General features: G+C 32.4%; 2 protein-coding genes and 1 pseudogene across 2 annotated transcripts; 1 reads left to right on the plus strand and 2 right to left on the minus strand.

Moving 5' to 3' along the window:
* Positions 1-2,249: 2,249 nt before the first annotated feature.
* LOC107943967 (isoaspartyl peptidase/L-asparaginase 1) lies at positions 2,250-5,549 on the minus strand. The gene is made up of 4 exons (XM_041107154.1): positions 5,302-5,549; positions 4,596-4,829; positions 3,198-3,284; positions 2,250-2,925 (listed from the first exon to the last, which is right to left on the minus strand). The coding sequence occupies exons 1-4, from the start codon at positions 5,461-5,463 to the stop codon at positions 2,446-2,448; spliced, it is 963 nt and encodes a 320-aa protein (XP_040963088.1). The 5' UTR covers positions 5,464-5,549; the 3' UTR covers positions 2,250-2,445.
* Positions 5,550-11,711: 6,162 nt separating this feature from the next.
* LOC107946561 (isoaspartyl peptidase/L-asparaginase 1) lies at positions 11,712-14,791 on the minus strand. Its single transcript, XM_016880947.2, has 4 exons — positions 14,072-14,791; positions 13,372-13,605; positions 12,657-12,743; positions 11,712-12,384 (listed from the first exon to the last, which is right to left on the minus strand). Exons 1-4 carry the CDS (start codon positions 14,231-14,233, stop codon positions 11,905-11,907), a joined length of 963 nt encoding a protein of 320 aa, XP_016736436.1. The 5' UTR covers positions 14,234-14,791; the 3' UTR covers positions 11,712-11,904.
* Positions 14,792-18,153: 3,362 nt separating this feature from the next.
* Positions 18,154-19,060, plus strand: LOC107947619 (dirigent protein 22-like; annotated as a pseudogene).
* Positions 19,061-26,871: the final 7,811 nt, after the last annotated feature.

A 26,871-nucleotide genomic window follows, 5' to 3' on the forward strand; every position in this document is an offset into this window, starting at 1 on the left:
TATTCGTGGGTTCATTTACATGTAAAAGTCCACTTAAAATATGAGAGGGTTTGGGTAATGAGTTTGAGAAAAAAAATAGATCTAGAATATGGATCAGGCTTGAGCTTGTCCTAACTCAATCGATTTTATAAAATATTTTATATGATATTTATATATTATGTAATTCATATCACATAAAATTAAGTATGTTCTTTTTTCTTGTACAATCCGCACACCATTAAGTCTGGGTTGGGATAGGTCTTTTTGCACCATAGATCGGGTTAGTCTGAATTTAATCTAAATAATAAAAATATTTTTAAAATTTAATTATAAAAATATATAAAATATCAACTAAATATATATTTAAAATATATTTAAAATTTTTAATTGTAAAATGGGCTTTTTGGGCAAATCAAGTGGGCTTGAGATTCTTTTTGGAATTTGACCTCAACCCTACCTTGCCCATAGATACCACTACTTAAAACACATAAAGCCAAAAAATTGGTAAAAGTATTAGGGAAGCCTATGTACTAGGGATGTATGGCATTTTGGTCCCTCTACTGAAAAAATAGACAAATTAATCATTATATATTTTGGAATGTGCAAATTAGCCCCTCTATTAAATTTTATTTGCTAAATGATGTGGGACGTTAAATCCATGCTGAAAATTATTTTTTATGGATAAACTATAAAAACGGTCATCCAGCTATGCCATTCGTAAACTATAAAAACGGTCATCCAGCTATGCCTTTCGTTCTATTTTGGTCACCCAACTATTAATTTTTTTTAATTTAGTCACTAAACTTTTAGAAATTAAATATTTTAGTCACTTTGACTTGATGTGAGTTTTTTTACCGGTCTAGTAACAAAATTAGCCCTTTAATATTTACACATTCTATCAATTTGATCCTAAATATAAAAAATTCAACAAATTTAACCCTTTATTTTTACAAAAAAATTCATTTTATTTCTAATTCTAAAAAAATCAATAAATTTGGCCATCAACATTTACAAAATCTATCAATTTAGTCTTAATTCTGGAAAAAAATATTTAAAATATTCATTTCTAGCCTTTTATGACCAATTGGCTAACCCGTATGAGATATTAAAATAAGAAAAAGAGTACCCTTTTTCAAGTCACTTGCAAAAGAACTCTAAAAGGTTGGGATAAAATACAAAAAAAAAAATTAAGATCCAAAAGAAAATAAAGACATTAAAAACCTTATCTGTTCGGGTAGTAATGTAGCCAATTATTGGTTTGGTCCAGTGTGAAGCCTAAATTATAGTAAAAGAAATTATTGCAAGTGGCTTAAAAGTAGAGGTGATCATGGGTTAGGCTATCTGGCCCGGCCCGACGGTCTGCCCGAAAAATAGGAGGGTTCGGGTAAAAATATATGCCCAAAATATGAGTTTGGGCAAAAAAAGAGGCCCGTTTAGAAAATGGGCCAGGCCCCGGGTAAAACTTTTTTAGCCCGGGCTCAGCCCGGCCTGACCCAAATTATATAATAAATATATATTTTTATTTTTAATCAAATATACTTTTTAACTTATGAAATGTAAAAAAATAAATTTATTTTTAAAAATATATATTATAAGTTACAAAAAATTTATTAATCAGTATATATGTATAGAATTAGAATAAAAAAATTTAATTGATTCTAATTCTATTTAAATAAATATATATGTATTAATCAGTTAAAAATATTAGCTGACCAATAAATTTAATTTAGCTTACAATTTATAGTTTGTTATAAAATTAAATATGTTGATTGGTTAATGCATAGACATTCTGGTTGGTTGATTATTTTTTGCAGGTTTTTAATGTTATTTTGGTGTTATAAAATTTAATATGGGCTAGGCCCATGATCACCTCTACTTGAAAGAGGGCACTCTTCCTTATTTTAATATCTCGCATGAGTTAGCTGATGAGTTATAAAGGGTTAAAAATAAATTTTATTACAATATATATTTAAAATTTTTAGAATTAGAACTAAATTGACAAATTTTGTAAATATTGAGGGCAAAATTTATTGATATTTTTAGAATTAGAACTAAAACAATAAATTTTGTAAACATTGAGGGTTAAATTTGTTGAATTTTTTTTATATTTAGAATCAAATTGATAGAATGTGTAAACAATAAAAGGTTAATTTTGTTACTGGACCAATAAAAAAAGCCCACATTAACTCAAGGTGACTAAAATATTTAATTTTAAAAAGTTTACTTATTAAGTCCAAAAAATTAGTAACTAAAATAGATCGAAAGACATATTTAGACATAGTTGGGTGACTATTTTTGTAGTTTACCCAGAAAAAAATAATTTTCGGTAATTAAAAGATAACATTTCATGTCCCCAAATGCTAACGACGACAACTATACGAACCTTAGATCATGTTCTTATAACAACTTTCCGGTCTCTTTTTTTTTCAGGCAAATGACTGCAAATAGCTTAAGTTTAGCAATGGCTTACTCTGTTGGAGAATCCCAAATGGAAATTTCTGAATATCCATCTTCAGTAGCACAAGCACGAAACATGCCAGTGGTGTTGAAGAGCATAGCGACTTCTCCGGTGGAAGACACGGCAATTAATCCTGCATTGCCCCGTGGAACTCGGTCCATAGCGTAAGCAGCAGCTTCCTTGAGGGAAAGACCTTTGAACTCCATAACAGCAGCAACATCCCTTGCGATGGTACCACGGATTATTGCTTCTCCTCTGCCTGTAGCAGAAACGGCACAGAGATGGTTCGCGTAAGTCCCTGCACCAATGATTGGTGTGTCCCCAATCCGGCCTACCATTTTGTTCACTATTCCACCAGTTGATGTTGCAGTAGCCAAATTCCCTTCACTGTCAACAGCCACACATCCAACAGTGCCAATCTGGCTATCACCATCAGCAAGTGCAGCGTCTTTTGGCACCTCCTTTTGAATTGGTTGCGTGTAATCAAGCTGCAGATTAAAACAAAACCAAAGACATAAAACTTGAAGCATCGGTTCAAAATCAAACTTTGGACAAGAATAAGTTGAAAGCTGGGGAAACATTTTCCGACACAAGGATAAACAAGCAGAAGAATTTTGTTGGATGCCATACTAAGATATTTTAAGCAGTATTGAGGTCTGATGTTCTATGGTTTTATAAGTTATATTTTCGAAAATTGTATAAGAAGTAGACAGTTTGAAATTTGAACAGACCAAGACTAAAGTTTGTGTATAAAAAATACCTGAACTCTGTCAGCTTCTTGTGCCTGCTTAAGTCTTTCAATGTTTTCAGGGGTGATAAAATGGCTCATCTCAACAGTCTCAAGACCCTGACCCGACGTAGAACAAAACAGAGACAAGAAAAGCAGATCATAATCATTTCTATAGTAATTCAAAGCTATAAGCACCATATATTTAGTTTTCTTTGGCCGGTTATCAGAATTAAGGATGAGTGTCGTATAGTACGTGTGTCACATGGATATACTCACTCGTTTTAAAGTTTTTGCATATGTTTGGAGGATCATAATCTCCTAAACATGTTTGCTATTGTGGCTGAAGAAGAAGGCAGAATTCGAAGCGCTAATGATATGTTTCACTCCACTTCATTGAACAAAAAGGATACCAAACTAAACAAATAAACAACATAGTATATGTAATTGATTGCAGGGGTGATTGTTCGATCGAATCGAGTCGAATCGAATGAAAAAAAATTGAGTTAATCGAGTTGACGAGTCCTATTTTATCATCCTAACACGATTCAAAATTTTTTCGAATCGAGTCGAATAAAACGAAATTTGAGTCGAATCGAATCGAGTGAAATTATTCAAGTTAAATTTAAAAATTAAACATGTATTGTGTTATAGTATAACTAATAACATGTTAGAGCACAAAACCATATATATTTGAAAACTTTTTCAAAGGAAAATAATAAGAAAAAAGATAAGATACTTTAGTATTATATAATTGAATCATTAATTAATTTATTTAGATCCCAAAATTATCTTTTTAGAAAAATTTTAAAATTTTAACTTTCTTTACATATTCTTTAATTTTTTAAATTATTATAATTATTAAAAAAATATAAAATTTTGAATTTTTATAAATATTTTGAATTTTAAAAAATTATTTTGAATTTTTTTTTGTAATATTTGTTAAGAGAGACCAATTTATTTATTTTCAAAATTGACAAGGGTAAAAGGTGTATTTACACCAATACGTTATTTGAATTATTTGAGTCACTCGAATTGTAAAATTTAACTTGATTCGAACACAAAATTCGAATTACTTATTTTGATTGACTCAAATAACTTAATTTGATTAGCTCAAAATTTAATTTTTTTTAAAAAATTTTTAATTGAATTGAGTTTTGCAAAATGAAAATCGCAGAAAACTTACCTAAAAGAAGAATATGTCGCCTAACATTTGACAAATTAGAGCAATAACTTCAAATATTTGAAAAACCTTGAATGTTTAAGTAGGAATAAAGTAGAACAAATAATACTAAAGGCAAGCAACAAGGAACTAAAAGCTAAAGAATAAAAGGTTCAGATTTTTACAAAATTTAAGAACAGACCCGATAGACCTTTCAGTGACATGGATGTTAAAGAGCATTAGCAAATCAAAGATTGCATGTCACCTACTTGTTCCCTTGCGAAGGCCTCAGCACCATCAAATGCCAGATAAATATGAGGAGTCTTGTCCATGACTAACCGCGCAAGGGATATGGCATTCACAACAGTGCTGACACCTGAAACAGCTCCACATTTCATTGTCTTGCCATCCATGATGCATGCTTCCATCTCAACTGTACCTGAGGTGGTGAGGACAGACCCCTTTCCTGCATTGAAATGCGGATTGTTTTCCAGTTCACGAACCTATGAAGCAAATGACCGATAAACCCAGAACTCCTTAGAATATGCTTACAACAACAGCAAGAAAAAAGAGACTTGTTTTGGTCTATTCAGAATCAGATAAAGAAAAGAACCCATTTCATGTTGGCATAAGCTCTTGAAATCTAGTCCCTCTGGCTTCTAGGTACTACATATCACTCAAGTGAAACCACTAAATCTTGGCTAAACCAATCGTTGTTTCAAAGTTGCAGAATTTCACAATCAAATGTGCCCCCAAAAGTAGTGATTAAAAAGAAATTTCAGCTACAATCAGAACATCCCAAATATTTATAGCCCACCCATTTGGTCATACTATCTACTTTACATCGGCACCAACTATATTGCAAAACAAACTACTTATTTGACATAAACCAAGACTAGAGATGCAGTGAATATAAATAATAAAAATAAAAATAAAAATAAAAGTAAAGGTATAGATAGCAATAAAAGCCAATACCACAAGTTCAACAACGTCCAAGGGGTGGTTGTGGGCTTTGAGAGCGGCGATCCCAACGTCAAGGCAGCGGCGGAGGGCAGCTTCACGAGGGAGACGTTTTTCTGGGGGCAAAGAAAGTGGGATGTCTCCAGCTCCTCCATGAACAGCAATTGCCCACCCCATTTCTCCTTCTTTAGCCTTGTAAACTCTAAAGCCCCCACTTTCCCTCTCCCCCTCCTCGCTCTTATTATTGGCTTTGTATGTATCTCTTCCTATTTCTTGGGTAGTTGGTAATTTATATTTTGGATTTTTTACCCAGATTTAAAAGAATTAATTATTTACGGAAATAATTAAAGTAAATGATTCTTTTTCTACTATGATCGTCAGTGCTGCTTGACACATTAACAACATCACTCTCTCATCATTAGCTAATAATAAATTTTTTTAAAAATATATAATTTTTTTGTCACCATTGTATCAGGAAGGGAAAAAAATAATTTTTTTAATTGGTGCTGCCAATTTATCAAGCGACATCAGATATTTAAATTGTAAAAGTCAAAAAGGAAGAAATCTCTTCTTTTGTGTTGAAATTAGCATGAAATGTCACCGTTAACAATAACATCGATCACTATTGAGTACAACAGTAAAGTTTTCAATCAAGATAAAGAAGGAAAAGAAATAAAATAAAAAAGACAAGTAAGTACTACTGTTGGAGTTTTCAATTGAGATTAAAAAGTGAAATTTGAAGAGTTTTCAATTGAGATTAAAAAGTGAAATTTGAATGGGAAAAGAAAAGAGAGTGAATGAAAAATAGAGAATTAAATATGAGAAAGAAAAAAAAACATATATAAAAGATAGAAAATCAAATATTTTATTCTTTTTTCTTTCTCATAATTGAGTTTTCCTCTCTCGTCACTTCTCTCAAATCTCTTTCTCTCGTCTCTCTATTTTTTTCTCATATCTTTCTTTTCAACTCTCTTCTCATCTAAGATTATTTTTTTGAAATAATATTTCATCTAGTGATAGTGACATTGACAAGCGAAGAAGACAATCACTACATATGAAGTAAGCATCGGTCATGTGCTTCCTCATTTATTTATTTTTTCTATTTCAAGCGTTTCCTTTTAGCTATTTTTCTGTTTCACTTGTTTTTTTTTTTTTGAAAATTTTCATTAATGTTGCTTGATACACTGACGACACCGAATTTTTTTTTAATTTATTGATCGATGTCACATGACACACTGATGACACCCAAAAAAATATATTTTCCCTCACTGAATACTCGTATTTTTAACGGGTATTTTGAAAAATATATATTGGTGCCGCCTGACACAGTGGTGACACTCAATTTTTTTTGAAAGTCGATGATTAACTAATGATGAAAGGACGGTTCCGTCATAATGTCAAGTGACACCAGCAATCTCTTGGGAGAATGGATCATTTACGTATATAAATTTAGACTTGGATTATTTTAATAAATAAATAATTCCTTTGGATCAATGACGTAAAAAGGCCTTATATTTCACACCAAAGAAAACAAAAGAAAACAGAGACGGTGCTGTGGTTGATGCTAGCGAGTCACTTACATTTTTCCCAAATTGGTCACCAGTTTCCTCCATCCTCCAACATAAGTCATATGCCAATCACAAACTTCCTAATTTCCTAACTTTTCGCTAGCTTCTTGGAGATTGAGAGTTTGGAATGTAGCCCTGCTGCCATTCCTCCTCCTTTACTCACATTTATAATTTTATCTTTAAATTTAATCAAACAATATTCTTGATTTTTTTAAGAAAATATTATTATCATTAACTATAACAATGAATAAAAAGAATAGAAAGACATGAGATATAGTCTAAACGATAAATAAATCACTAGTTACTACAAATGAATGTATAAATGTCATATTTGTAGAATAATTTCAAAAAAAGAAAAAGATAAATTGACAGTAGCTACAACTAAAATTATTCGGAAATAAATCAAAGATGTACTAACTTGATCAAATTGTTTAAAATTTACATCCAAGCCTGTCATCATATCAACCTGATGATAAATATTGATCAAATAATAAATAATTGTTAAAAATCCCAAAAGAGTCACCGCATCAATGATGCACACAAAAAGACAAGTCTCATATGACCTATCTTTCTCCTTCATCTTAAATCTATGTTCTCTTTATGATCTATAATGATTAGGCTTTTCGAGAAGAGTCCTAATAAATTTGACGATACCCTTACATTGACAAATCTCATATATATATATATATCAAAACATGACTAGAAACCAGAAACTAAAAAAAAAACCATAGTGAACAAAACAAAAATTATGAAAAATAATGTTGAAAAAACCACAACGAATAACCAACTCAAACTGTCGCCAATAAAACAAAGATTTAGTTTGAAAAAAGTTGAGCGGTTAGGATTTTCAAAAGGAACTTTAATAGTTGAGGTTTTTTATTTAAAGTTAAAGGTTTAAATTTAATATTACATATTATTTTAAAGATTTAATATAAACTATTTAAAGACATAAATATCCTTGTTTCGATATTTGATGTTTGTAAAATAAAAGAGATATTTTAAATTTTCTCTAATTCTAAACTTTATTCATATTGTAGATTCAATACTTAATACTTTTTTCTAATTTGATAATTAAAGTTTTTGTTGTTGTTTAATATAATGCTCAAACTTGATAAATGTTATACAAATTATCCCTGATAGCTAGTGCCTTTCATTCTTTTGTTACATGTCGGTACGAGCCAAATTCTTTTCTAATTTACAAGGGTTATGTTGAATTTTTTTAGTTATCGACATCTAATAAAAAATTTGATAGTATTAACTATTTTGTGTAAGTTGTGTAACTTTTGTCAAGTTTGGATATCACATTGGATAACCAAATTCATATACTAAATCAATATAAAGTATTAAATTTGGGTATCAAATGTTATATTATACCTTTTCATTTTTAACACTTTTTAGGTAATTACAATAAATCTCTATTATTCTAAAGTTTAAGTTGTGTTAAACATACTAGTTTGACTTGTCTTGACTTGTATGGAACGATAGTTAAAATTCTTGTCAAACACCTGTTTAACATTATTAATGTTGGATATCAATAAAGGAGGAGACATGAAGGAGGATGTGGTGGTTATGATGGGGCCAGTTCACCTAGGTAGGACAAAGAGTCGGAGGATGTACGTGAGCAAAGAGGGTTGAAATTGCTATTGAGTGTTGAAGGTATTAAGGAGGTTAGGATGCTTTAGGATCAACCATGTGTTCATCGCGCAGAGGGATATATATAGAGGAGGTTCCGTGCTTGGTGGCGCTGATAGACATGGTGAATATGTTATCATGCATCATTATGGGATGCAAGAGAAGGAAATCTGTGATTCATTCTAAATTGTGGTGTAGAGTGATTAGACTCACGCACGGTTTGGTGGCCTAAAAAGTAATATTTTGAATAGAAGAGTAAGTGGAAGATCAATCAAGACCTTTTGTAGAAAGTATATGGTTGTCTTATAGGGATTGTTAATCAAGACCCTGTTGAGGAAAATGGAAGGTCAAATGGAACTAGGCCTTTTAGACCACTTTGTCCCTTGGTGACTAATAGGCCAACACTGATCGGAGGGGTGTTCCTCAAGTATCTTGTTGTACTACCATGTGTCTAAAGCCGGAGGGGTATAATAAACATTGATTCAAACCATGTGATCCTATCCCTACTTCTAAATAAAAAAAATGCTAACCTAATCATACCATTAAAATTTTAGATTCAAGTTTGATCGTGTCTATAATCTCTCTAGATTTATTTTATTTTATAGTTTAGATATAATTTTATCATTTTCTTGAAAATAGATCTAATTTGATTATTAATTTAATAATTTACTGTGCCAAATTAATTATAATTATAATTATTTAAATTATATTAGTATATGTTTTTTTTAAAACAAAGTAAAACATTAATTTTTTTAAAAAAAAAGCTCTTCTAAAATCTATTTGCTCCATTTAAAAAACTCAAAATTGAGATAAAAAAAACATCAACCTTATTATCATTTCACGTACCAAGGGTCGCTAAAACCACGTTCTAATTGCATTATCATTTCACGTACCAAGGGTCGCTAAAACCACGTTCTAATTGCATTCCTCTGCCTGGAGAGTGCTCTAATAAGATAGGATCGAATAAAAACAATTTGAATTAATTGAGTTGACGAATTTTATTTTATTATTTTAACTTAATTTAAAAATTTTCAAATAGAATCGAAAAAAATAAAATTTGAATAAAATCAAGTATATTTATTCGAGATGGAAAACATAATATTAATATATAGGCAACTTAACTTACGTTCAAAGTCTCAAAATTTATAATTAAAATATAACTGAAACCGATAAGCATAGACTGAAAAGAAAAGCTTTAGGCAAGTGGGTTTAACACAACTACTATTATCTTTTTTTCTTTTTTTTGCTTTTTACAGAAATTGGTGAGTATTCATTTTAGTAAGTGATAGAAAATTCCTGAAGAAAAGGTTAGATAATTCATCTTTGAATCAGGTACCAGATTCAATGTAAATGCATTGTCCATTATATATATAAATGTCAACTTTACAAGTTCTTACCCTCTAATTATTATTGACTGTCTTTGCAGTACTAGATTCAATGGGGGATAATTAAAAAGAAAACAAAGGGGTAACGTGCAGCTGCAATTTCATTAACATTATATATATATAGGTATTGAGTTGATTGATATGAGATGGGCCATTGATGATGGAAGCTAGAAAGCAGCAATGGAATTAGTGGAATGAGATGAAGTGGGAACATGTGTGGCTTTCCACATTAACCACTAATGAATGGGTAAATTTTTGTTTCTCTTTTTATATGAAAAAGGGGGGACGGCCATTAAGATTCAATGTGCGGACAATAGGGTTGAAATGGAACAGCTTTTTAAATGGGCAAAAAGGTGTTGAAAGTGGAAGAAGGTGAACACAAAGACAGGGATATATTGTTTGTGTCTATATGATGTTCGTCAAAATGCTCCAATCAACCCCACATTTCCATTTCTACTATAGAACAAGTAGGGAAACCCACATTTTCTACATTGGAAAAAAAATCAGTATCTCCAAGGAAAAAAACAACAAAAAAGTTACATTTAAAGTTTCTTTTCTTTTTCATTGTTTTGATTCTACATAAAAACTTGTATAACTCCAACTACAAAAAAGAACAGTAACATCACTTGAAATGAAAATTGCAAAAGAAAAATGGCGATGGACCTCGAAACTCCGGTGTCGGAGATAGTTTTCAAGTTAGATTTTACTTTTGTTTTTTCAAAATGGAATGGAAATTAAAATGAAAAATGCAACAGAAAATAAGTTTAAGGTAAAAATTAGAGTTTAATTTTTTTTTCAAAAACAAAAAGTTAGTGGTTATATTTAAAGTAATAAACACTTAATCAATTTGTTGTCGACTGGGAACTCAATTCGAATTAGAAAATTTTCTATAAAATTACCAATGAGATAATTTGTAAATAAAAGAAATATCTTTATAAATCTTCTGAAATAATTTATTAAGATAACATTATTAAATTAATATTATTTTTAAAATAGTTAATCTAAAATTAAATTATCCGATAGAGTTTCAGTAGAAGTGTGATTCTTCCATTGCTCAATCACTGAAAAATCATCGTCACTAACCACCGGATTTCCGTCGTCACAACCACGCCCCAACATTGTTGTGACCGATGGTGTTATTGAAGGCGCAACACCCTCATGACACTCCAAGTCAATTCGACTGCTGCTGGTTAGGTCTAGGCCAGTGATGACCCGATTAGACCGTTGGCTCGATTTCACATACATGATTCAGTTCGATTAGTTTTGAATCTCGATCTCGATTTTTTATTCTCAATTTCAATTTTTGATCTCAAGTTCAATTTTTAAGTTTAATTATGCTAATTGTCGGACTCAAAAATTAATTTCTAAAAATATAATATTTATTTTAATTAATTTAATTTTACTTAATCATAATTAATTTTCTAAAAAATCATTGAGATTTTCAAAACTTAATTTTTAAAGAAATTCTTTAATCAAATTCTTTACCAGAACAATTCTCATAACTGCCTAATTTAATTCCATACCGAATAAATGAACTCAATTAAATAATTTCTAAAATTGTAGATATTTCTTTTGATTTAAATGCAATCCATTCGAGCTTTTATCATCCTTGGTCCCTTTCCAATTATTTAATGAGATATCAGCAATTTTGGTAATTTTTTTACTATGAACCCAAACTCTAAATCCTAAATCTCAAACCTTGAACCTTGCTTTAGAAGATGGCTCGGACAATCCCTCCTATCTCAGATAACCCTTTTCACATGCAACCATTACCCTCTCCCCCGCAAAATCAATGAACACAACTCCTAAGCTTATATGAAATTTATAAAATGAGTTATGATTTCAGAAAAAGGAAACTTGATTTAATTGTTCGGAAACATATCATTATTAACACTAAGCAATAAAAATATAACATTTCATGTCCCCAAATGCTGACGACAACAACTATACGATCCTTTGATCATGTTCTTATAACAACTTTCCAGTCTTTTTTTCAGGCAAATGACTGCAAATAGCTTAAGTTTAGCAATGGTTTACTTTGTTGGAGAATCCCATATGGCAATTTCTGAATATCCATCTTCAGTAGCGCAAGCACGAAACATGCCAGTGGTGTTGAAGGGCATAGCGACTTCTCCGGTGGAAGACACGGCAACTAATCCTGCATTGCCCCGTGGAACTTGATCTATAACGTAAGCAGCAGCTTCCTTGAGGGAAAGACCTTTGAACTCCATAACAGCAGCAACATCCCTTGCGATGGTACCACGGATTATTGCTTCTCCTCTGCCTGTAGCAGAAACGGCACAGAGATGGTTCGCGTAAGTCCCTGCACCAATGATTGGTGTGTCCCCAATCCGGCCTACCATTTTGTTCACTATTCCACCTGTTGATGTTGCTGTAGCCAAATTCCCTTCATTGTCAACAGCCACACATCCAACAGTGCCAATCTGGCTATCACCATCAGCAAGTGCAGCGTCTTTTGGCACCTCCTTTTGAATTGGTTGAGTGTAATCAAGCTGCAGATTAAAACAAAACCAAAGACATAAAACTTGAAGCATCAGTTCAAAATCAAACTTTGGACACGAATAAGTTGAAAGCTGGGGAAAAATTTTCCGACACAAAGATAAACAGGCAGAAGAATTTTGTTGGATGCCATACTAAGATATTTCAAGCAGTATTGAGGTCTGATGTTCTATGGTTTTATAAGTTATATTTTCGAAAATCGTATAAGAAGTAGACAGTTTGAAGTTTGACCAGACCAAGACTAAAGTTTGTGTATAAAAAATACCTGAACTCTGTCAGCTTCTTGTGCCTGCTTAAGTCTTTCAATGTTTTCAGGGGTGATAAAATGGCTCATCTCAACAGTCTCAAGACCCTGACCCGATGTAGAACAAAACAGAGACAAGAAAAGCAGATCATAATCATTTCTATAGTAATTCAAAGCTATAAGCACCATATATTTAGTTTTCTTTGGCCAGTTATTAAGGAATTAAGGATGAGTGTTGTATATGAGTATGTGTGTCACATGGATATACTTGCTCTTTTTAAAGTTTTTCCATATGTTTGGAGGATCGTACTCCCCTAAACATGTTTGCTATTGTGGCTGAAGAAGAAGGCAGAATTCGAAGCGCTAATGATATGTTTCACTCCACTTAAATTGAACAAAAAGGATACCAAACTAAACAAATAAACAACATAGTTGATGAACTTGATTGCCAAACTTGCAAAAGGAAGATCGCATGAAGAAAATGAAACTGACCTAAAAGAAGAATATGTCGCCAAAATTTGACAAATTAGAGCAATAACTTCAAATAGTTTAAAAACCTTGAATGTTTACTTAGGAATAAATTAGAACAAATAATACTAAAGGCAAGCAACAAGGAACTAAAAACTAAAGAATAAAAGGTTCAGATTTTTACAAAATTTAAGAACAGACCCGATAGACCTTTCAGTGACATAGATGTTAAAGAGCATTAGCAAATCAAAGATTGCATGTCACCTACTTGTTCCCTTGCGAAGGCCTCAGCACCATCAAATGCCAGATAAATATGAGGAGTCTTGTCCATGACTAACCGCGCAAGGGATATGGCATTCACAACAGTGCTGACACCTGAAACAGCTCCACATTTCATTGTCTTGCCATCCATGATGCATGCTTCCATCTCAACTGTACCTGAGGTGGTGAGGACAGACCCCTTTCCTGCATTGAAATGCGGATTGTTTTCCAGTTCACGAACCTATGAAGCAAATGACCGATAAACCCAGAACTCCTTAGAATATGCTTACAACAACAGCAAGAAAAAGGAGACTTGTTTTGGTCTATTCAGAATCAGATAAAGAAAAGAACCCATTTCATGTTGGCATAAGCTCTTGAAATCTAGTCCCTCTGGCTTCTAGGTACTACATATCACTCAAGTGAAACCACTAAATCTTGGCTAAACCAATCGTTGTTTCAAAGTTGCCGAATTTCACAATCAAATGTGCCCCCAAAAGTAGTGATTAAAAAGAAATTTCAGCTACAATCAGAACATCCCAAATATTTATAGCCCACCCATTTGGTCATACTATCTACTTTACATCGGCACCAACTATATTGCAAAACAAACTACTTATTTGACATAAACCAAGACTAGAGATGCAGTAAATATAAATAATAAAAATAAAAATAAAAGTAAAGGTATAGATAGCAATAAAAGCCAATACCACAAGTTCAACAACATCCAAGGGGTGGTTGTGGGCTTTGAGAGCGGCGATCCCAACGTCAAGGCAGCGGCGAAGGCCAGCTTCACGAGGGAGACGTTTTTCTGGGGGCAAAGAAAGTGGGATGTCTCCAGCTCCTCCATGAACAGAAATTGCCCACCCCATTTCTCCTTCTTTAGCCTTGTAAACTCTAAAGCCCCCACTTTCCCTCTCCCTCTCCTCGCTCTTATTATTGGCTTTGTATGTATCTCTTCCTGTTCCTTGGGTAGTTTACATTTCACACGGAAGGAAACAAAACAAAACAGAGACTATGCTGTGGTTGATACTAGCGAGTCACTCACGAGAAAACCCACTTATATTTTCCCCTAATTGGTCACCAGTTTCCTCCCTCCTCCAACATAAGTCGTACGCCAATCACATACTTCCTAATTTCGCAACTTAAACTTTTCGTTAGCTTGTTGATGAGATTGGAAGTGAATGTATGAGTATTATTTTTCTATTTATATGTTTAGAAAGATTATGAGTAGTTTTACCTGAAGAGTGCTCTTTTTAATTTAGTGATTAATCAGATTTAGGGGACATAATTCACTATTTACAATATTTGCATATTAAATTCAACGATAATTAAACTTGAATGTACTTAATGGAATTCCACATGTTACTAATATAGAAAGGAGGTGAGACGCTAACCAAAAAGGTACTGGTGTAAGGCCAACTTGTGTTGGTTTTTAAATGATTTAATGTCATTTCAATATTTTTATCTTAAATTTTAGTACATATTGATTTTTTTAAGACGAAAATATTGAAATAATATTAAATTATTAAAAAATGATACAAATGGCATAGTATCTCAATCTCGTAAAATCCTTTCTCAACATAACAATTAACCAATAGAATTAAAAAAAAATTCACAAGCAAATTTAGAAAGTCGGCATGTGTCGATTTTTAATTATTATTTTTATATAATTTAAAGGCAATTAGCCGCCTCCGAATCTTATTTGTGAAGCTTTTTAATTCCATTTTCAATATGCAAAATAGTTATTCATATTCTTTTAGTTAGTATTTGATATATTATTCATGATTTTTTTTGAAAGACCCCGTTAAAATGTTTAATTTCACTAGCAGAGTTCAATTTTTACTACATATCTCATTTAAAAAAAAAACCTTATGTTTTATTATTTACAATATCGTAAAGGAGTATGTATCACCCATTTAAACCTTATTTTAGAGTTTTGAAACTTCATTGATAGTGTATGAAATAAATTTTCATTTTTTATGTACTTAAAATATACAAGTAGAACGGATAGAGATAATGAAACGAAGATAAAAAAAATACAATATATATATAAATGGGATGAAATATACATAAATAATTAAAATAAAAAAAGTTAACGAAATAAAATTTCAATTAAAAAGAACAATCCTCTAATTAAAATATTTATAAAATTATAAAAGAAAATAATCAAATTACTTATATTTAGAAAAAATAAATTAAATGATGTTAAATATTAATTTGTATTTAATTAATAAAAATATTAAACAGATTGGGAAATAGTTTACAATGATGAAATAGTCTTGTTTTGTTTGATGTAGGTGATCCAATCCAAGTCCAAGTTGTTGACCTAAATGCAGGGTTTTGCGGGATAAATTCACATTAATTGTAACCTAACCTGGTAAATAAATTATGTTACTTACATTTTTATTAACACAGCTTAATCTTTTAATATTTATATATATATACCAGAAATTCTATCATGTGAAATTATATATTTAGAACACTAAATGTATTTAAAAAAATTAAGTTTAAATATAGACATTGAGTCCCTGTATTTTTTTTATTTAAAAATATTAGATCTTTACATTTAATTTTACCGTTAAGGATAACAATGTCAAAGGTAAAATAATTTTTTTTAGTTCTTAGCCTTTTATAATTTTTTTTATCAATTTGGTCCTTACCCTTTAAAAGTACATAAAAAATTTAAAAATTACTTTTTTCACATTTTAAATAAAAAACATAAAAATTAAATAATTATAATTTTTAAAAATAAATAATTATGAAAAATAAAAACAAAAAATGATTTTAAAATATAAACAAAAATTTCAAAATTCATTGGTATCTAAATTAAACTGGACTAGACCAACTAGTTGGATGAGAATCAATTGGGGTATTGGTCTAGTGAGAGGTAAACAATTGATTGACCTACGAACCGGTACAGACTGGTTAAATCAAACTAAAAAGTCAGTTAATCCGGTTTCAAAATATTCTGACCAATTGGTTTCCAAAATGAGACCGATTCAAAGTAAATAAATTATTAAAAATAAAAAATTATAAAAACCAAATCAATTGCCACTTCAATTGATTTTTTTGCCTGGTTCAACTAGTCCAGACTAGTTCACGAGTCAACCAATTTTTAAAATTTTTAAACTTTTTTAGCCCTCAACATTTTACAGTTTTTATCAATTTGGTCCATACCCTTTAAGTGTTGGGGCTAAAAATTATAAAAAATTTTCAATTGATTTTTTAGCTCAATTCAACCAATTGATTCTCGGGTAAATTGGTATTTTACAGCTTGTCGGACCAATATCCCAATTGATTTGCTAGTTCGGTCTAGTTTAGCTAACATTGAATTTTGGAGTTTTTTATATTTTTAATTTTTAAATTTTAAAGAGTTTTTATTTTTCATATATTTTTTTTATTTTTTAGAAAATTGTATTTTTTTAATTTTTATATTTCTAGTTAAAATATAGAAAAAAACATATTTAAAATTTTTTTATGAAATTTTAAAGGTAAGGACCAAATTGATAAAAAAACTGTAAATGTTGATGGGTAAAAAAATTATTTTAACTTTGACATTGTTAACTTTATCGGCAAAATCAGATGGAGTGAAAAATATTTTAAAATAAAAAAAGTACAATGACTCAATGTCTCAAAATTAAAGTATACAAATTAAAATTTCAATTTCAAACGAGTACAGGAACCTTTGGCATATTCAAACTATAAAATATAACAATTAATGAAATGTATGATTTGAAACTAACAAATAATAACACATGCAATGTGTACGATATTACAATGAACAAAAAATAGATTAAATTGTAAGTAAAATGAAATTTAAACAAGTAAATACATCAAATTAAGAATGTTAAATGCACTACAATTGTTTATCATTGTGATACCATCAATCTTGAATTGATGTTGCGTTAACTTGTGACACTATCTCGATCAAGAACATTATCAATATATAGAATTAATGGAAGTAATAAAATTAAAATATACAAAACATTTCAAGGTAAGGCTTTGGTTGATTGATGAAGTTAAAATTTTGTCGATGTAAATATTATGAGTTTAAATTCCGCCCAGTGCAAATATTTATTTATTTATTAAAATATCTTAAAATAATATAACTTTTTTTAAATACAAAATGATATTTAGGCAATTTGGTAGGGTTAAATTTTATTTTTTTTAGTTACAAACCTCAAAACCTCAACCAAGAAACAAATGATTAGGTTGCTAATACTGATCACACATAATATCTTGAATCACCAGAGGCGACTGAGAGAAAAAATGAAATCCTGTTGTACAACTCCTTACCACCCTAGCTAGTCATAGCATCAGCTGTCATGTTCTCCGTTCATGGCACATGTCGAATTTTGACTTGTCAGTCCCTTGCCATCCATTTTCGAATCTCCAACCCCACTCTTTCAGTTCCCAGTATTAAGTTTAGCGCTATTTTACTATCGCTCTTAACTAACGGCCGACTCACCTCTTCTTCCCAACTCGTTTTTTAGCCCTTCTACTAACACTTGAAATTCTATCTCTAAAACCGAGCTAACACCTATATAATCCAAACACCCAATCTCCCTTCGGACATCTCACTAAACCACCCTTAATTGCACGACCCGATTTTACGTCAACTCCACCGTCAATTTGTGGATTTTCCCGTTGAGCAAATATTTAAAGTTGTAAAGATTATTGTTAATTTAAAAATGATTTCTTTCTCCCTAACGACAAGTCTGTGCCCATTAAAAAAGACTTTGAAGCCAAACGTGATTGTTGGTTCCATTTTACTAAGGGTCTTTTTTCCACCGTGCCATTTCAGTTTGAAATGGACGCTTATAACCAATCTTCTTTGAAAGCCAAACTTCAGCAAATTGTCAAAATTTCAAAGAAGATTATTGTGTGGAAGATTGCTGAAGTTTAAATTCCAAAACTTGAACGTGTCCAACTATGGTAGAATGACATGTTTTTCAATTCTACCTACTTTGAAAGCCATGTTGAAAGCTCCAGTCAACTACGAACAAACTACTCCATTATATAAACCATATTCCTTTACCCTAAACCTTGCATCCCTACTTGAGCCATTAAAGCATGATGGCATTGGCAAGCAAATTGCTGGTTTTCGTGGCGTTTTCTTTAGCGTTCACAACACCGTTGCGTTGAAGCAGAAGGCGACGCGGATCCAATTTTACATGCATGACATCGTGGGAGGACCCCATCCAACCGCGGTTCGTGTCGCCGGACGCTCCAACTTCACAGGTCAAGACTCGATTGCGGCCATGTTTGGGTCCATTTCTGTGATGGATAACCCACTGACGGCCACCCCGAGCATGAACTCGACATTAGTTGGTCGTGCTCAAGGGATTTACGCAATGTCGTCGCAAGAAAAAGAGCTCAGTCTTCTCATGACCCTTACTTATGCTTTCACTACCGGGCCTTACAGCGGTAGCACTTTCAGCGTTGTGGGTCGGAACCCGGTGATGAAAGAAGTGAGAGAAATGCCGGTCGTAGGAGGCACCGGAAAGTTCAGGCTGGCTCGTGGGTATTGCCTTGCTAGGACCTACTCGATGACACAAATGGAAGCGGTCATTGGATACAATGTTACTTTACTACACTATTAGTATTAGCCGTATTGATTCTAATTTCATTCTGCTATAGATTTTCATACACTCGTTGTGATGGTGTTTTTTTTATTCGGATCTCCTTTTATGAGAGATGGATGCTCAATAATAATCTATCTTTAACTCATCAATTTAATATTTTTTTCATAGGAGAATATTAGATTAAACTAAAAGTTGTTACATGTTATCATTTTCAACGTCATTAATGATGAAAACCGTTAATGAAGGTTTTTTTTTTTGCATTTTCTCAAGAGATTTTTTTTATATATAAGCATTTAAAAATGGTATATTTAAGATAAATAGTTAATTAAATAAAAAAATAAATTGAACTTATATAAATAAATTATTTATTTAATTATCTTCTAAAAAAGAAACTATAAAAAATTTTAGTAGAAAAAGCATAAATGCTCCACTTGTCATAATAATATATTTTTGTACCTCCTTATATGTATATTTGAAGTTATGCGGTTTTCTGTTTGTTGACATTAAGGGTGTGTAAAGAAGAAGGGTTACTTGATGGTTTCATTTCATGCAATGGAGATCTCAAAATCAAACGCAAGCAGCACTGAGTACTGAGTTGTTTCACTTTCGGCTGCGAGTATTGTCGCCTTTCCTGCTAAGTCTCTGGGTAGTTAGTTGGGCTTATCCACTACCCAAGCTACACTTGTTTATTCCCTTCAAAATTTGTACTTGTACTCTATTTTCATCGTTGCATAGTATCAAACTATGACTACCTTCCTCTGTGTTGAAATGCTTCTTCTCATTGCATTTTTTCTTAACTTGATACCATTGCTCCTTCATATTCCCAGTCTACACTTCTTGGATATCTCAGTATTGGAAGGTATAACATTTTTCTATCAAATTGATGGGAATATTTGTACAAGTTGGCATAGCAAATTATTCCCAGGCATTAATTATTGATTTGAATTCAGGGGATGATTATGGAGTTGATGATCATGTTAATGACTGTCAAGTTGACGCTGCCGCTGCTGCTGCTGATGTGCACGAGTGTTAGTATTTGGCCTTGTTGGGGTTCGCTTCTGTTGGAAGATCATAGAGAGACAACTGAGGATTGGGGGCGATGCTGCTGCTGCTGATGATGATGATGAGAATTTGCTTTTGCTTTCCATTTCCCCCTACAGTAGCATCTGAAGATGCAGTTAGTTTCGATAGGGCAGCTGGGTTGGAGGCCTTGGGGTGGGGGTGGGAGTGGGAGGTTTTGTTTAATGCTAATAGTTTGGAGCTAAACCCGGACATGGATGAGAATGCTGAGCATTTTTTAAACCGATCATGACAACTATATCTGTTCTGCAGAATTGTTTGTACAATTCACTGAGAATGAGAATGCATACATTGGGAGGCCTCCAGCTAAAAAATATGCAGTCAAGAGTCTTCCTTGCATGGTTGTGATTCAAGAGAATGTGACAAACACTATGTGCTTTGTGCAGTTTGTAAAGATGAGATCAGCCTTGGTGAGAAGATGAATCAGCTACCAAGGAGTGTATTATACCATGGTTGGTGATAAGGAATACCTGCCCTGTGTGCCATCATGAGTTGCCTACGAATGATGCTGCCTATGAAAGGAAAGAGGTTAAGAACAAGTAGTATAAGAATGTTCAATGACTGAACCTTGGGGATTTTGTTTAGAATAATTATCTATTATTTATATACATTGACTGGCTGGCTGCTTGTCTTGATCCTGCAATGGAATGTTTGTGCTTCAATTATGTTTTATGGCATCCGAGATGTATGATTATTCAAGAGTTCGGGATGTTATGTTTTGTGAAATAGAATATCTCATTCTACCTTCTCATATTAGATCAGCTGAAGGGATGCATCGTTTGATCTTATTTAGTTAGTCATACATGACTGACATGGGACTCGGATGATACAAACTCATCAAGAAAAACTTGTGGGAGGTGGTTTCAGGTAAGTACTTGGCCAAGGGGGGTTGGGATTTTTATAGATCACTATAATGCTGGAGCATCAGCATACTCACATTTAAATGACGAGCCTGACGGCTCTAGTCTTTTTAGTCAGTTGTAGAGCTTCATTTTCTGGTAGCCAAATCTTGATATTTTTGGACTGAGCATTTGGTGGATTAGAAACCAATTTGAAACCAAATGGATGTTGTTTGTATATGGTGGGTTTTAGTACTCCTGGTAGCTTCATTTTATGCTTTTGTTTCGGCCTATTGATCTCGCCTATCCTTGAGCTTGATACATGTATGGTTGTCATCTTGTGTATTGTGGCTAGGAAAATTTTGGTGGATCATCAAAAGCTGAGGTAGTGTTATTCTGGTTAATAGCATTTTAAGATAAAAAAAAAAGTTATATTTCAAGAAATTGTGCTATCAAGCATATTTTTTTTGAAGCAACAACTTTTGTTTAAAATAGTTGTTGTTTACATCTACTCTTATTCAAGAATAATTATGTCCAGAATAACTATGTTTAAATAGGGCTAACAACTGATATCCAGTGTAGTTATTTAAAAACAACGCCTGTTAAGAACAATTAAAGTTTGGATAAAATCTTGTTTAAAATAATGGCTTTTCAAGAATACTTATATTTAGAACAACTATTATTTGGAAAAATTTATATTTAGAACAATTGTGTTTTTTAGAAGGTCATTATTTAAAACAAGTTTTATTAAAAAAAATCATAACTGAACAACTCTTATTTGAAACAATTTTTACATTGAGAGTAACTATCTGAAAACAACTCGGTTTGGAACAAATCAAAATAAATATTATTCAGGAACAACTCTCATTCAAAAACAATCATCGTTTTATGTTTTTACAGATGTTTCGTGAAAGATGTTTCACATGATATTGCTTTACTAAAGTAGAAGAAATGGAAATAACTCCGGAATATGACAGAATTCTTAAATTATCTTCCCTTTTGGGATGTTATAGAGAGCATTAACTTAGTGGATTAGATACTGAGGTAGTTAAGGATTTTCTTAACTTTTTCTAGTAATGTTAAGTGTTTTTCTCTCCTTTCAGAAATATAGTCAATTCTTCTTTCCTATTCACCATTATCATCACCGACAAAAACTCTTCATTATCCTTCTTAATCATTAATGTCATTGTAACTGAAATTTATTGCATTATTCCTATTAATTGGAGCTTTAGAATTCTGAGTCTCAAAACTTTTTCTAAAATTTTTTCAAATTGTTTTTCTTTGCTTAGCCTTAGTCACATTTCCCTTTCTCCACCTTACCAACAGCTGCCTGACATTATGATCAGTATTATCGGATTTACAATCTTCTTCTTTGTCTTCTTTCTGTACATCATGATTACTTATTTGCAACACCAACTCTCTCTACCAAATAACCCTCTGGATTATATATATTTTTTAGTACTGAGGAACTGCAGTCTAGACTTGTATTCGAATCTAGACTTGTATGAACCAATTTGACCAAACCCCAAGTTCAAAGGGAAATGATAAATCAATCTGGTCTGAGGCATTTCTCAGCTTGTGTAAACTTGCTGACCAAAGCACCCAGAGTATGGATAGGAGTCCAGGTAAGGATATCAACATTATTTTGATTTTTAACTGCACATGACAGGCTTCTATAGAATTCTGTGGAGGCCAATGAATCAGATTCAGTCAATTTTGCTGTCAAAGAGGGATGCAGCTGATGCTTTACCATTAAAGGTATTCATGTACTTTGATACTGCATTTCGTTCTACCACTCAGCCCTTTCATTAATCATCAATTTGGGAATTCGGAACTTGTAGTTGAAGTTCCTTGGGAAGTTTCTCTAAGCTTCAAAGCACTTCATGCAAACAAGAACATGTTAACATCGTTATTATCATTACATGGTTGTTACTGAGGTCATCCATGTTTGATTATAATTTCGTACCATGTTATTTGGACTGGAGATGCATATGGAACGTGGCATGTGTTAAACATTGATATGCTCAATATTTTGTTTTTTAAGTTTTTCTATATACAAGAAGAGTCAAACGTCAGTGCCCTCGTCCTAATATGTGTTGGACACATTAGCTAGATATGGATACTTTAAGAAAATAAAAGATCCGAGTAATATAGATGATAGCAATACCGAAAAGTTGTTTTGGGTGCATGTAGAAAGGGGGAAGAATGAAAAAGAAATGGCAAAAGTAGTTGCCTCACAGTAATTCTAACGTATCAAGACAAGTCATTTATTCCTGCACCAATGTGTAACTGTCAATGCCATTTACTTAAATGCACATTCCTGTTCTGGTAAATGAACTTCTTGAGTAACAAGTTACCTTCAACCCTTTATTAAATTCCACATACATAAATTCCAATATGAAAATACAAAAGATTTAAACACTAGTACCACAATAAATTCAATACATACATTATGTTCGTATTTAATAATTTATGTTGCGCTCATATTGAATCAAATAAGTTAAGAACGAATCTTGAATTGCTTTCTTAACAAAAGCAAAAATAATCTTATGACTTTTGTTTTTCTTTTTCAAAATATCTGTATTTCAAATATGTGTCAATTAAAAATATAAAATAAACCGAATGAAAAATGAAAAATTCAAGTAAAATAAATGTGCACATGATATGTTGCTTTTATGATATTAACAAATAAATAGTGTTGCATCCAAAGGCGAAGCTAGAACCATTTTTTAGAGGGCCAAATGAAATTTTATTTTTTTATAGTTTATATCTTTATAATTTAAAGGGTTAAATTAAATTTTTATAATTTTAGGGGGTCAAAGTGCAATTTTACCTTTACTAATTTAAAATTTTAAAAAAGTTTAAAGGACCTAAATAGTAATTTTCCGTTTTAGGGGGTTGGGGCCCCTGCCAGCCCCCTAGATTCGCCTTTGTCTGCCTCTGTTTTAAATACACATTGCCTTGTGCTTCACAGCAATCCCATTTCAATCTGAACGCTCTTAATGAATTTATCAATCAGAAATTCTTTTTGAAATGTAATTTTATTATTTATTAATTTATAATTCCAACTTTAAAAAAATTTCTTCATTTTTTGAAGAGTCAAAATACAATTTTATCATAATTAATTATTTTTAAAAGAACTGAATTAAATTTGTTTACTTTTACGAAGTCCAACACCCTTACCCGTCCATGTGTGGCCTCTAAAGTCTACTTTTAAACACATACATAACATTATATGTATGTATGTATGTATGTATGTATGTATGTATGTATGTATGTATGTATGTAAAGGTGTCATGGGTTGTGCATGGGAGCTCACAACCATGACAAACTTATACGATCCATCGTATTTGAATAAGGTCATTTGACCCAATCAGACTGGTCCGTTGCTTGGAGAGATTAAAAGCCCATCTCCGAAGCTTGGCAAATATGGAAGCTTGGCAAATATAATCTTTAGAAGATACGATTCTATAATATTAGAGATCTGATATCTAGATAGCTTTTAATCTTAGCCATTTATGTACTTTGATCTGTACCGTTTATTTTGGGGAGGCTCAACTATAAATAAAGACTTCTCCCCCTCATTGTATTTCATTCAGTTATTAATATAACTTTGAGAGAATTCATTCAAACTTTTCTCTCAAGTGTTCTTTCCTTTTTTGTGGCTTTTGTTCATCTTTCAAGTTTGTTCTTACTTCGTTCTTCCGTAGTTCTTCGTGGTTGCCTTAGAGAAATTCTGTTGAATCCTCAATTGTTGTGAGTTAGGCTGACTTAAGCATATTTTAGCAAAGAAACTGCCTAAGGCTACACGGATTGTGTGGGAAAAATCTAAGTCCGTGACAGTTGGTATCAGAGCTAGCGTTCGAATGTACCGTTGAAAGATGTCAAAAGAAGTTACTGAGAATGTTGAGGGAATGGAGACCCATGAAAGGGCTAAAAAAGCTAGTCGTTCGAGGGACATACTGTCGGTTTTGGAAGATCGAGTTGTCACCCCCAAAAAATCCGTTGAGGATGTCAATGAGAGGATTGATGATTTTGATGATAGGGTCAATGATGGGTTGCTGTCCATGAATGAGTAACTTAGAGATTATGTTTTGGACTTTGTTGAAAAGCTGACTGGTAGGGATGATGCCATTGAGGTTATGACGATGGCCTTGAAAGAGGAGATTGCGGAGCTCAAGGGTGAGCTCACAATTTATAAGGCTGCTTTGGGCAATGAAAAGTTAGCTACTGTCACACTCAAGCCCAGTGTGGATGTTCCCAAGCCCAAAGAGTTCAAGGGAACAATGTCCGCAAGAGATGTGGACAATTTTCTGTGGGGAATCGAACAATACTTCTATGCTAAAGGCATAAAGGACGATGCCACTAAGGTAATTACTACTGTTATGTATCTTACTGACGTTGCTTTATTGTGGTGGCGTCGTAGGTCCATCAATGTAAGATGTGGTGGTACCGAAATTGAGACTTGAGAGAAGTTCCAAAGTGAGTTTAAAGCACAGTTTTATCCAGAGTAGGCTGAGGATGAGTGTAATACCCCCTACCCATATTCGTCGCCGAAATATAGTATGAGGCATTACCAGATTTTACCGAATTTTTTTTTCAAGATAGATTTATCATATTCATAAGATAATTTCATCACATACCAAAACCAAAATTTGTTAGCCATACCAATGGCTAACCATAAATTCATTTCACATTAACATCTAATTTACTAGCTTATACATGCCATTGGTTTCCAAAATAAAGTTCCTTTATGTACCGAGATCTCGAGATTGATAGTGTGATGTGTCTCCGACCAAATCCGACCTCCGAGCTCTTAACTCTACAAACAAGGGAAAAAGAAACAGGGTAAGCACTTTGTGCTTAGTAAGTTCATGCAACAGGAATTATACTTACCATACTTATACATCCATCATTTAATAACACAAGCACACATCCAATTCACATAAACATATACCTATCACATACAAACTCAACCTCATGCAAATTCATTACAAAGATAAATGATTGATGAGCTCATCAATTCCATGATTTCCATTTCCTTGTTATTTTTCCATATTTATCCCGTTGAATTACTTGGAATTTCGATGGATTTTCAGAGGTACACTTTAGTGTACAAATCCGGGTCCGTCAATTCATATTCATGTGCGCACATTTCCATTTCAGAGAGCACACTCCCGCGAACCTCATCCTTACAGCGGGATTACCAGTCCAGGCTAAATCCCCTGTAATATAAACTCATAGAGTATTGTCGGGATTACCAGTCCAGGCTAAATCCCCTGCAACGACAATTACTCTAATGAGCTTGGATCTGAATTACCAGTCTAGGCTAAATTCAGACCCTAATTCGGATTACCCGTCCGGGCTAAATCCATTTTCCACATATTCTTCGGGAGGGCTATATTAGGATAGGATCACCCGTCCGGGCTAGATCCTTTTTACCGTCAATTCCTTTTTCAGAGATCTATCGAATTTTTCCTTTCATTCAACCGGGATTTATTTCCTCTTTTCATCAAGAATATCAATACTTCATCAATTATCATACATTAAACATCCAAATCATATTCACATCAATAACAAACATTTCAAGCATTTATGAATATAATTCAAGTTACATAACTTACCTCGACAATTGTTCGTAAACAAAAATCTACTAATCCCGAAACATTTTCTTTTCCTTGATCTTGCTTCGTATTTGAATTTTCCGGACCTAAATAAATAAATTTAATCATTAATCTAATACATTTCATGTTCATATGTAACTTTCTCTACAATTCCATTATTATTTATAGTGCATTCAAAGCTACCTCACTGAGTCACAGTCACTAAATTATTTATATCTTGAGCTACAGAACTCCAAATTAAGATCCGTTAATTTTCCCTGAAACTAGACTCACATATATTCTTACCATAAAAATTTAAGAATTTTTGGTTTAGCAAATATGTACAGTTTATTCTTTAAAGTTTCCCCTGTTTCACTATATGACAGTTCTGACCCCTCTT

The sequence above is a fragment of the Gossypium hirsutum genome, chromosome D12 (genome assembly GCF_007990345.1).
Source record: "Gossypium hirsutum isolate 1008001.06 chromosome D12, Gossypium_hirsutum_v2.1, whole genome shotgun sequence".
Classification (NCBI taxonomy): domain Eukaryota; kingdom Viridiplantae; phylum Streptophyta; class Magnoliopsida; order Malvales; family Malvaceae; genus Gossypium; species Gossypium hirsutum.